The sequence below is a fragment of the Nyctereutes procyonoides genome, unplaced genomic scaffold, assembly GCF_905146905.1.
Source record: "Nyctereutes procyonoides isolate TBG_1078 unplaced genomic scaffold, NYPRO_anot_genome, whole genome shotgun sequence".
Classification (NCBI taxonomy): Eukaryota; Metazoa; Chordata; class Mammalia; order Carnivora; family Canidae; genus Nyctereutes; species Nyctereutes procyonoides.
In genome coordinates this window covers 27,869,200-27,881,525 of record NW_026575122.1, presented here as the reverse complement: position 1 = coordinate 27,881,525, position 12,326 = coordinate 27,869,200, and the positions used below count along the sequence as shown (strand labels likewise).

At 37.1% G+C, this 12,326-nt stretch overlaps 1 protein-coding gene across 1 annotated transcript in view; it reads left to right on the top strand.

Annotated features, from left to right (window-relative positions):
• The window catches only part of CFAP54 (cilia and flagella associated protein 54), a 299,369-nt gene that overhangs the window by 38,162 nt on the left and 248,881 nt on the right, over positions 1–12,326 (top strand). The window contains 5 exon segments of the mRNA XM_055336223.1: positions 1,172–1,353; positions 1,440–1,605; positions 2,536–2,621; positions 8,072–8,206; positions 9,255–9,405. Of these exon segments, the coding sequence (XP_055192198.1) occupies positions 1,172–1,353; positions 1,440–1,605; positions 2,536–2,621; positions 8,072–8,206; positions 9,255–9,405 (720 nt within the window).

Sequence of the window (12,326 nt, the reverse complement as noted above, 5' to 3'; positions counted from 1 at the left end):
TCGAAGGTCATCTAGGTAATTTGGTGGGGACAGGCGATTTGGGGACCCTGCTCTTCCGCCATCTTGCCCCTCCTCCGTGTTTGTGTTTTTTTATTTTTTCACGAGTTTGCATTTTGTTGCTTTGGTGCACTTTGCTAACTTGTCCATAATATCTACCTGGAAGGAGAGGTGAAAGCCTAGACCATAGCATGCATACTTTCAGGTGAGTTTAGGGTGTATGTGTACACAGATCCACACGTGCATGCCTATCTGAGGGCAAGGAGTCTCTCTGCCACAGTTTGGGCCCATCTCTTCTTCATGAAGAAAATGCTCTCAGATGAGATTTTGTTCACCCAAACTTGAAAATTTGCCTTCACCTGTACCCATCCTTTCCATTGTCTTTCATTAAAATGAGAAGGAAGAGATGTTCTTTCTAAGTTTCTTTGTCTAATCTTTCCAAACAGTCCCTTTCAGCTTCCTCCCTGTATTTCTTCCTCTTGTTATAGTCAGAACTTGTCCATTTTCACTGTTCTAAATTCTTTCCTTTCTACTTATACAATCTTCAGCTCTCTGTCCTTAGTTCTCTATGGAGAATGTCATGGGCAACTCCCTTTTTGTTCAATCCAGGGGTCACTCTCAGTGTTTTTCTTCCTTTACACTCTAGTATTTGTTACTGTTGAATACTTTTTTCTAAACACTCTTCTTTCCAGCCTTTTCTCCCTGTGTCCTTCTCTTGCATATTGGGGCTCCTAATTCTCCTGTCCTAGGTAGCTGTACATTGCCCATGACTGCTTCTATTGTTTACTATGGATTTATAATGATGACTCTAAAACTGTATCCTTATTATAGATCTATTTCCTGAGCTTTGTAATATCTAGCTGCCTATTTGACTAGTTAACTCTTGCTAATTCTCTGTGTTTGAGATTCCATGTTCCTTCCTCTGGCTGGCCGTCCTTGACCACTCTCTTACCCCAAATTCATGTTCAGTGCCCTTCTTATTTGTCCTCACGGCACCCCGTACTTCCCTACTAACCCTTCTTGCTTCCCTATTAAGGTATAAGCTCTGTGAAGGCCGGGATTGTATTTGCTTCTTTTCCATGTTTCCCTAGGGCCTAGCATTATCTGATAGTTAATATTTAGTAAATATTTCTTTGTATGAATGACATTCAGAGCTCTCTCTTTCCTTTTCTAGTGTCAAATACTGGTACAGATGGAATGCTTGATTTTCCACAGACATCTCTTTTGCAACTTACCATAAAAGGAAAAAATCTTATTTCTATAGATGCTGCTGTAAAATTTGTAAAATTAGCTTTTACTTATGAGGAATGGAGTTTATTTGAATCATCAGCTGGGCAGCTGATTGATTTTCTCCAGGTAATATATACAAAACTATAATTTGTTTTTATTTTGTTAAGATGGCTTTGAATTATTAATTAACTTGTGGGATATACTTCTCTTAGAGGCAGGCTGATCCAGAGTCAAAGAAAGCAGAAAAGGATTTAACTCTTCTGATTGCAATAGAACCTCTAATCAATGTAAAGAGAAACAAAGGTTTGGTCTTTCCAATGGAAAACTACCAAGAAGGACAGTCAGCTCAAATTTATGTTAAAAAAATTGCTTTTCATGGTGAGTATCTATTTGCCTTTTTGAAAACTTAAAATTTCATCTGATAAGATACACTCTCTCTAGACGAAGTGAGAAAGAATGTTCAAGGCAGAGGAAACAGGAAGTACAAAGACCCTGAGGTGAAAGTGTGGTTGGTTATTGAAGGAATGGCAAGGAGGCATGTATGACTGGAGTGCACTGGTGGTGTGGTGGAATTTGAGAATGTGATAGGAAATGTGGTCAGAGAAATAGCTGGGTGCCAGATCCTGTAGGCTTCTAGGCTTTGTAAGGATGCTGGATTTTATTCTGCATGATGACTGAATAGATGAATAAGGCTCTACTTAGCTACTGTCTTGTTGGTAAGTGAGACACCAGAAGGATAGTAAATCAAAAGCCATCAATTCACATTAGCAAGGGAAGATTTGGTGGTGCCCTCTTTTCAGTGGGGGCAGTTTTTCATTCCAGCATTGTAAGTCTTAAAAGTTATTGTGTACATAACTGAAAATCTGCAACCTCTATTTTTAGACTGACAAGATGATTTAATCCCATGTGTTTTATGTTTTATAATGTTCTTAAGGCATTTTATGGTTGTTCAAGTGCAGTAAATCATTTGTACCAAATAATGATATATATTTTTTCTAGTGGTTTCTGAATAGATATTTTTGTTATTTTTATTTCAACTGCCATATTTTACATATGTTTTAATATTATGAGCCTTTTTGATTCTATTTTGGATGTAGTTGGCATACAGATTGCAGATTAATGATAATAGTCTATTTTAATTGCATGAAAGCCCACTTAGATTAGTTTTTGTATAGAAATATCTTAGTAACATATTTACCCAGATACTATTTATGTCATTTTGTAGAATTTCTGTGTTTCTGTGTCTTTTCTATTTGAAATTTTGTAATTGATTTTTTTTGTTTCATTTTTCTCTATTTTATGAATTAGATTCTAGTATGAAGACTTATGGATATTCAGAAGACATTTTCCATTTGGCAGCAACCTTGTACTCTTGTGTCTGTGCCTCTCCTCAGGTGAAATTGCTTTTTTGAATATTTTGTAATAGTGTTGAAGGAGGCTATTATACCTAATGTAAAGCCAGATTTAAAATATCACAGGAATTAGAACCTGCCAGAATTTTATATTGTTTAATCATTAAATAAGAGATTGAGTCATAACCTGGCTTGTGATTTTAAGTCTGATATTGTTAAGAAGTCTGATATTGATAGTAACTCCTTTTGTTCCTTTTTGGGAAATTCCTAGGCTTTATATTTCTAATAATGAAGGAAATAAGGCAGTCGTTTCAATTAGAGTTAACATTCTTCTTCTTCTTCTTTTTTTTTTTAAACTTTTTTTTTTTTAATTTTTATTTATTTATGATAGTCACAGAGAGAGAGAGAGGCAGAGACACAGGCAGAGGGAGAAGCAGGCTCCATGCACCGGAAGCCCGATGTGGGATTCGATCCCGGGTCTCCAGGATCGCGCCCTGGGCCAAAGGCAGGCGCCAAACCGCTGCGCCACCCAGGGATCCCCTTCTTCTTCTTTTTTTAAAAGATTTTTATTTATTTGAGAGAGAGAGAGAGAGAGAGACACGGTACAAATGGGGGGGAGGGGCAAAGGGAGAAGGAGAAGCAGACTCCCTGCTGAACAGGGAGCCCAATGTGGGGTTCCATCCCCATAACCTGAGCAGATCCATAACCAGCTGAGCCACCCAGATGCCCCTAGAGTTAACATTCTTAATGAAATACTGCTTTTCAGTCCATGAATATAGAAATTGGTTATTATTTGGAGTCACTTTGCACAAAATGGCCAGGGGACATGATGATTTGTGGGTATGAATGTTTAAGTAAAACTAGCACAGCACTGGTGTTAACACTGAATTGCAGGGATCCTCAGGGCTTTGCTGAAGTTCCTCAGGAGCTCAGTTTATGTAGTAACACCCTAACCTCCTTTTATTAGTTAATGTTGAGATAGAATTACATTTGAAAATTTGGTTTTACTATTCTAAAAAGAGTTTGGAAACCGCAATGATAGAGCATTGTGTTAACATTTGTTCAGGGAAGTGAAACCACAGTAAGGCACTTGAGAAGTTCCACTGTTAAAATGTTTTCTATTTCTTCTGGGTTTATTTAATACTTGGGGCACATATTTAATTTTTGAAAGAAATGTATTTGATAGCAAATATAATGGTTATATTTAGGAGCTAACCCAAAAAATTCTTTTTTATTGTTTTCAAGTTTTTATTTGAATTCTAATTAGTTTACATATAGTGTAATACTGGTCTCAGGAGTAGAATTTAGTGATTCATCACTTACATATAATACCCGGTGTTCATTGCAACAAGTGCCCTCCTTCATGCCCATCACCCAGTTAGTCCATCCTCCACCCTCCTCTCCTCTAGCAGCCCTAAGTTTGTTCTCCATAGTTGAGCGTCTCTTATGTTTTGCCTCCCTCTGTTCTTTATTTTTCTTCTTTCCCCTGTGTTCATCTGTTTTGTTTCTTAAGTTCTACATATGAGTGAAGTCATATGGTATTTGTCTTTCTCTGACTGACTTATTTCACTTAGCATAATATACCCTATTCCATCCATGTCATTGTGAATGGCAAGATTTCATTTTTTTGTGGCTAAGTAATATTCCATCTTCTTTATCTATTCATCTGTTGATGGGCACTTGGGCTCTCTCCAGTTTTGCTGTTGTTGATAATACTGCTGTTTATAAACATCAGGGTGCATATGCCCCTTAGAATCAGTATTTTTGTATCCTTTGGGTAAATACCTAGTAGTGCAATTGCTGGGTCATAGGGTAGTTCTATTTGTAACTTTTTGAGGAACCTTCATGCTCTTTACCACAGTGGCTGCACCAGCTTGCATTCCCACTAACAGTGTAAGAGGGTTCCCCTTTTTCCACATCCTCTCCAATATTTGTTGTTTCAGTGTTGTTAATTTTGGCCATGTTCACAGTAGTGAGGTAGTATCTCATCGTGGTTTTGATTTTATGTCCCTGATGATGGACGGTGTTGAGCATCTTTTCATGTGTTTGTTAGTCATTTGTATGTCTTCTTTGGAAAAATGTCTATTCATGTCTTCTGCCCACTTCTTAACTGGATTATTTGTTTTTGGGGGTTAAACCAAAAAATTCTAATCAAGGCTGAAAAGGGCAAGGATTTTTTTTTTTTTTTACAAATAAGTATTTTAATGATGAACTTAGGACAAGTTTTCCAAACATCATATTTTCATTGAAGTGTAGTTCTAAAAGCTAGTAATGATCATGAGTTATTAGCTAAATAGGAATCAGATATAGTTATGTTCCAAATATGCCAAGAGGCTCCAATCTGTCATCCTTAGACTTGTTTTTTCAAGGCCTAATAGACAAGGTTTTCTCTTGAGGACCTCTGTACTTGAGTTCAGTTGCTAAATCCAGGCATAAAGGACCAACTGGGAAAACTTAGGACGAGATGATTAAACCTTCTTCAGAGGAAAGGATAGGGTGTGATGGGTTGCTCATGTCCCTTTTATGTCCAACCTGATATGGAGAGCTCTTCTCCTATTCCTGAAACTGGACCCATTTCTGTCCTGTGCCATTCTCTTGGCCATCTTTGATGTTGATCATTAGCCATCAATACCTATGAGCTTTGATTTTGTTTATTTTTATAATTTACTTTATTGTCTAAATTTTTAAAAGATTAGGTTGGAAGCATTAAAATATCCTTTTTAAAAGATTGATTGATGATTGATTTGAGAGAGAGGGAGAGAGAGAATGCACACACATGGTTAGGGGAGGGGCAGAGAGACAAGGAGAGAGAATCCCAAGTAGACTCCATGCTAAGCTTGAAGCCAGATGTGGCCGATCTCATAACCCTGAGATCATGACCTGAGCTGAAACCAAGAGTTGTAGGCTTAACCAAGTGCACCACCCAAGCACCCTGACATATCTTGTCTGTAATATTATCCAGTATATGGTGTTTATATTCTAAAACAGAAATAGGTAGAAATTTAGTACTTTTAATCTTACTTTTTGATTGTTCTTATAAAGATTTTATTCATTTTATTTATTTGAGAGAGAGAGAAAGAGAGTGAGAGTACGAATAGGGGGAGGAGCAGAGGGAGAGGGACAAGTAGACTTCAGAGGGAGCACAGAGCCCGACTTGGGGCTCAATCTCATGACCCTGAGATCACGACCTGAGCCAAAATCAAGAATTGGATGCTTAACCAACTAAGCCACCCAGGTGTGCCCCTTGAATCTTACCTATTTTTTTAAACTTTATATTGGAAGTATAATATATATAATGATAAACATTTTACTAGTATAAGGCTCAGTTTTCATAAATGAAACATATCCGGTTCAAGAAACAGAACATGACCAGCACCCAGTAGCTCCCCCTGTGCTCCCTTCCCGTCACTGACCTTAGCAAGGGTACACTCAATATCTTAACTCCTCTGGTTAGTTTCACCTGTTTTTTTTTTTTTTGTATTGTATGTAACTGGATACAGAAAATATAGACAGTCCCTGTCTTAGGATGATTTAACCTAAGATTTTTCAGTTTTACAACAGTGCACAAGCAATACGCATTCAGTAGAAACCATACTTTAAGTTGTGAACTTTGATCTTTTTGCTGGCTGGAAATATGTGATACAATTTTCTCATGATGCTGGGCAGGAGCAGCTGTAGCTCCCAGTCAGCCACACGATGATGAGGGTAAATGCACAACTATTCTGGTTTTCATTTTCAGCACAGTATTCAATAAATTACATGAGATGGTTAACACTATATTATGAAGTAGGCTTTGTGTTAGGGAACTTTGTCCTACTGTATGCTAATGTAAGTATTCTGAGTATGTTTAAAGTAGGTAAGGTTAAACTATGATGTTAAGTAGATTAGGTGTGTTAAATGCATTTTTGATTTATGGTATTTTAAATGTATAAATCAAGGAAGATCTATGCCTACTTTTAGTATCTCACTTCTTTCAATTGTGATACTATGTTTGCAAGAGTCACCCTTATTGTTGCACGTGGTTGTATATCATTCATTTTTATTGCATAGTATTACACTGTATGAAAAGATCATAACTTATTTATACCTTCTTCTACACTTATTTATAATTTCTTCTTCTAGTAACATTGCTCCTATGACCAGATGTAAAAATCTAACTTCAATTGCTTTGTCTGAATCTCTGAGGCCAAACAGTGCACTCTGGAGGAAAAGGCTACCCTTTCCCACACTTTTAATTTATTTAGTGTCAGAAAGCCATTCTGGTCCACTTTAATAGCCCAGATCTGCACTGTTAATCCAGTATAGCTCCTAGCCAGAGTTGTTTTTTTCTAAGCCCAATTTGGGGCTTGAACTCACAACCCTGAGATCAAGACCTGAGCTGAGACCAAGAGTCAGACACCCAACCCAGTGAGCCACCCAGGTGTGCTAGGGCAAGGAAGTTTTACTACTGGATTTTAAAAAAATTATATATGTCTTAGTTCATTCAATTCAATAAACATTTATTGCTCTCTGTTATGTTCCCATACAAGGTACTACATATGTAAATTAAGTCTTAGGGCTTCCCCAAAGGAGTTCAAGGTTTGGTGTATTTTAATCATAAACTCATTATCTTTCTAGTTCAGGTATAATGAGTTACATTTTTCTTTTGAAAAGAACCAACCAAATAACTGATTTGAGAGGAGATATGTTCATTATACTCATGGTATCTATTGATATCCAGTGTGATGTTCTGTTGGTTTCTTCATGTCTCTTTCCTCCTTGTTCATATCTTTTCACAGCTTCCTACTCCCTCTTCCTTTACTAGTTCTCCTCCTCCCCATTCTTTATTATTTTAACACACAAAATTTAAAAAGAAAGTAGTACATAAAACTTTAAAATTTGGGTAGAGCTAATTGGCTTACCTAAAAATGTTTGGAACATTTCTTTTTAGAGAGGCAGAAGTGGCCTAGAGCATTCATTAAGAGTGTGGACTCTGAACTGGACTGCTTGGGTTTGAATCTTGGCTCTGCTACTTTCTATTCATTTCATCTTGGGAAAAATCACTTAATCTTTTTTTTTAAATTTTAAATATTTATTTATATATTTATGAGAGAGAGAGAGAGAGACAGACAGACAGACAAAGACATAGGCAGAGGGAGAAGCAGGCTCCCTATGGGGAGCTTGATGCAGGACTTGATCCCAGGACTCCAGGATCATGACCTGAACCAAAGGGAGACACTCAACTGCTGAGTCACCCAGGTGCCCCCCAAATCTCTTACTCTTTTGCTTCAGTTTGGTCATCTGGAAAGTGAGAATGATAGTAATAGTATTCACTTCATAGGGTTGTCATGAAGATTAAATGAATAGAAGTTTTGGATAGACACATTCAGTCTATTGTAGTAGGTATGTAAAGCTCTTAGAGTGTTCCCTGGCACACAGTAAATGCTATATAGCTGTATCTATATGTGTATCTTATTATTCTTACCAATTTACTTTGCCATTTTTGTTTTCAGAATGTTCAACCTGATAAAGAAATCGTTGTGGACACGATAATGTTCCTATGGCAGAAATGCAAATTAGGAATTCAGAGGGCCAATCTGTCCAGAAATGACTATGCAAAATTCACCCAGAAAATCAGTACTAATAAAGTATTCCTTTTTGTTTCCTTTCACTTGTTTTTTAAATTATTGCTAATTTAAGTTGTGATGCATATTTCCAATCTAAATTTTCCCTATTTATCCACCTGCTTAACTACCATTCTTTAAATGTGGGGCTAAAAAAAAAAAAAATAAATGTGGGACTGAGCCTTTCTTTTAAGCATATTTTCTGCACTTCTGCAATTTGGTTTTGTGGAGTAGGAAGGTATTTCAGATTTTTAAGGGGAGTAGGAAGGTATTTCAGATTCTTCGTATTTTGAAGGTTACATGAACTTGGGTAAGTTAAGAAGGTTAGTAATAGAAAATATAAATAGAAAAGGGTTTTTTTTTTCCTGCACTAAATAATATATTCAGACTATTTCAGAGAGCTCTTACATGGAAAGGAGAAAGTTGAGCAGAAACTTAGGAGGAAACATTTTAACAGTAACATATTGGATGTGTTGTAAATAGGGTACATGGGCTTGGTTTTACCATGTACTCTGAAAAAGTAATGAAATGAAAAAGTAATGCTGTTTCCTCATTTTAGTTCCCAAAGTCTGATGGCTAATTTTATGTGCTAAGCTTTGGGGATATAGGCATGAAAGATAGCTTCCAAGACACCTAGCATGTGGCCTGAAACACCTGCTTCTCCTTCACTATTTTGGAGGACTTTGATACTGATCCTAACAACTGCTTTGTGAAGGCAGAATGAGAACTTTGAGGATACTGATAATCTTTACTGATACTTTAAAAAAAATTATAATTTTAAAAAATGATAAATTTTCCATTATGGCTATCGATATGCAGATTATAAGCTTAGGTGAACCTTCTTTATGAGTTTATGCAAATAAACTGATTAGGATTGATTGGGATCCTAATCAAATAAATTGATTAGGATCATTGATCTTTATAATTAAGATGTACTAATAAGGGAGTATATACCTAACATTCCCATATGTTTAGAAGATGATGACTTTATGGAAGTCCTAAGTTAAAAAAAATATGACTCTACAGTGTAATGTACTTTTAATTGATTTTGCTGTATGTTTTCTCTTTTTAGTGGGTTTATCTTCTGTGGCAGATAAATGAAGTAATTCACTGCTATAAAATGGAAGACATTGACATTGTGGTGGTGGCAGAGGTTACGTTGAGATTAAGTGAAATATTGGAATTATTAGGAAACCCACGAAAAAAATTTAAAAAATCTCTAGGTAATGGAATGAGTGAAAAAGTATGAAGTTATTAATATACATAAACACATATGAATGTATAAGTATGAATTGGCATAAGGAATAACTAGTGTTAATGGAAACCAGGCATTTGAGTACTGTGCTTCCTTGATGGTTTATAACCAAAGATAGAAATAATATAGATTTAACCAGGGGGATGTTAAAAAAGAGGTTATATGCTCTATGGTTCCGTGGCATATAAGTGACTTTTGCCTTCCCCTTATTCATGTATTCTCCTTCTCCATTCCTTGTTACCACTTTCACCTCTCTTCTGCTTTCACATTCTTCCTTTTTTATTGTTCTCTCCTCCCTTTTATCTCCTTTCCTCCTCTGCCACTTCCCAGCAGAACATGCTGCATGAAGGAGGGGACTATGTTTTGCTTGCCATTGTATTTTTGGTAGCCACCACACTGCCCCACACAGACAGGGAACTTGAATAATGTCTGTTGAATGAATGAATCTGTGTTCTACGTTTTATCTCCTTTTTAATTCTCTCCTCTCTTGGGATTCCCTCCTTTTAAAATTTGTTGTCTTCATTTATTTTGTTTCTCCTTTTCTTTTTTCCCTTTCCTCTTACCTTCCTTGTTTTTGTTCTCATTTCCCACCCACTCCATCCTCTCCCTGCTCCAGCCCCTTTCTGCCAGCATTCTTCTTCCAGAAGTTTCCTTGTCTCACAGGGCAGCCTTATGCTCTGACCACCTTCTTTCTTCAGTGTGTCGTTAACCCCAGAACTGTCTGTTTTATAAGGTACGTCATATGTAGGGAGTGAGGTCAGAGTGTGATTAGTAGGTGTTTACTTCCCTACTTCACCCCTCTTACAGAGCGTGTATGACATTTGAGGGACTCTGTAGTAAAGTCATTATTGCTATAACTGTTTTCCCGGAGATGCGCTGATCTGGATCTGCTGTCCGGGGTTGCTGAGTGTGGCTTTAGCAGGTCGAATTTTAGAGCCACAGTTCTCAAATTTTGATTGGCACCAGTATCACTTGGGAACTTGTTAAAAATACAAAGGCCCAGATTCTATCCTACTTCATCTAGCCTGAGACTTTCTAGTCTTTATTACTTTATCTGGTGATTTTTTTAAAAAAAGATTTTATTTATTTATTCATGAGAGACAGAGAGAGAGAGAGACAGGCAGAGGGAGAAGCAGGCTCCATGCAGGGAACCTGATGCGGGACTCAATCCCAGGACTCCAGGATCATGCCCTAGGCAGAAGGCAGACACTAAACCGCTGACCCACCCAGGGATCCCCAATATCTGGTGATTTCAGTGTACATCAAAGTTTGAGAACTACTGGTTAAAGTTGTCTGACTATCTAATACATTCAGTGGTCTGTAGTCCTATTTTTTTAAATGTCCTCTCCTTAAATGCTTTTCCCTTTTTTTAAACTTTTATTATGCAGAATTTCAAATATAGAAATAAGTTACCATGTACCTATTATCCAGAACATTTTGCTAATCTTATTTAATTTCTTTTTGTAACACAGTTTTTCCCGCTGGAGTGTTTTAAAGCAGACATCATGTCATTTCACCAGCAAATACCCCAGTTTGTGTGTGTGTGTGTGTGTGTGTGTGTGTGTGTGTGTGTGTATGTGTTGGTTTGTCTATGTAACAGATAAAGATTTTGTTTTGTTTTACAAAATTATAATGCCATTATTATTATACTTTACAAAATTAGAGGAAAATTCCTGTGTCCCTGATTGTATTAAAAATAGATTAGGGACACCTGAGTGACTCAGTGGTTGAGCATCTGCCTTTGGCTTAAGGTAAGATCCCGGACTCCCGGGATCGAGTCCCACATTGGGTTTCCTGCATGGATCCTGCTTCTTCCTCTGCCTATGTCTCTGCCCCCCCTCCATCCCCCCCCCTCTCTCTGTGTCTCTCATGAATAAGTAAATAAAATAAAAAAAATATCTTAGGTTGGTTTGTTCCAATCAGGATCCAAACAAGCCCATATATTTTACTTTCTTACATTTTTCTTGAGTCTCTCTTTCTAGCCTATAACAGTTCCTTTCCTCCTCCTCTTTTCAAGCCATTTATTTTTTGAAGACACTGGTTCATCACCTTTTAGGTTTCCTCACATTCTGCATCTGGCTGTTTGTGTCTTTGTGGTGTTAACTTGTTTCTCTACCTGGCAGTTAGATCTAGAGGCTTGCTTAGATTCAAGTGATATCTTATCAAAAAGATTTTTTGCCAATATCTTATACATTTGACAAGAATACTTCATAGGCGGTGCTGTTCAGTCCCTGCTGTATTGAATCAGAAGGCATATAATGCCTAGTTATCCCACACGCTGTGTTATAAAGACTTACCAGTGAGTTTAGCTATTGTTAGCCTGACCTTTCTCCTAGGTTGTTTTCCCTAGATATAGATTCTGAGACAAGTTGTTGAGTGAAGTAGTTTATTTAGGATATTATCCAGAGAAGCAGGGTTGTGGTGTGGTGGAGTGAGACAGAAAAGGAAAGGAAGGCAATACAAGGTATAGTAAGTTAAGGAGAAAGCCACTGTTGTAGGTTTAGGGCTTATTCCCATGAGAGACCTGGAGAACCTGCCCCAGAGAGCTGGGAGATTGAGATATTTATACAACTTTTATCTGTCATTCGTTGAAGGCTACCAGAGGAGTGAGAGTGAGAAGCCAAAATGGGCTTCTAACTTCTGTTGTTCCTTCTGCACTTATTGTATTGAATTCTTAAGTGAAGAACTTACTTCATCAACTATTACTCTGATTATTTTTGATTGTGTGGTAGACGTTATATTTGCTGAATATTTTATAGAGATAATTTGAAGCATTAGATAAGGTTAATGTTCTTCCAGAGAAGATTTATGCTTGCTTTTACTAGATGCATGAAGATACTATAACTCCAGGATCCCATTAGTCCAGTTTGAGAGATTAAGATAATTTGA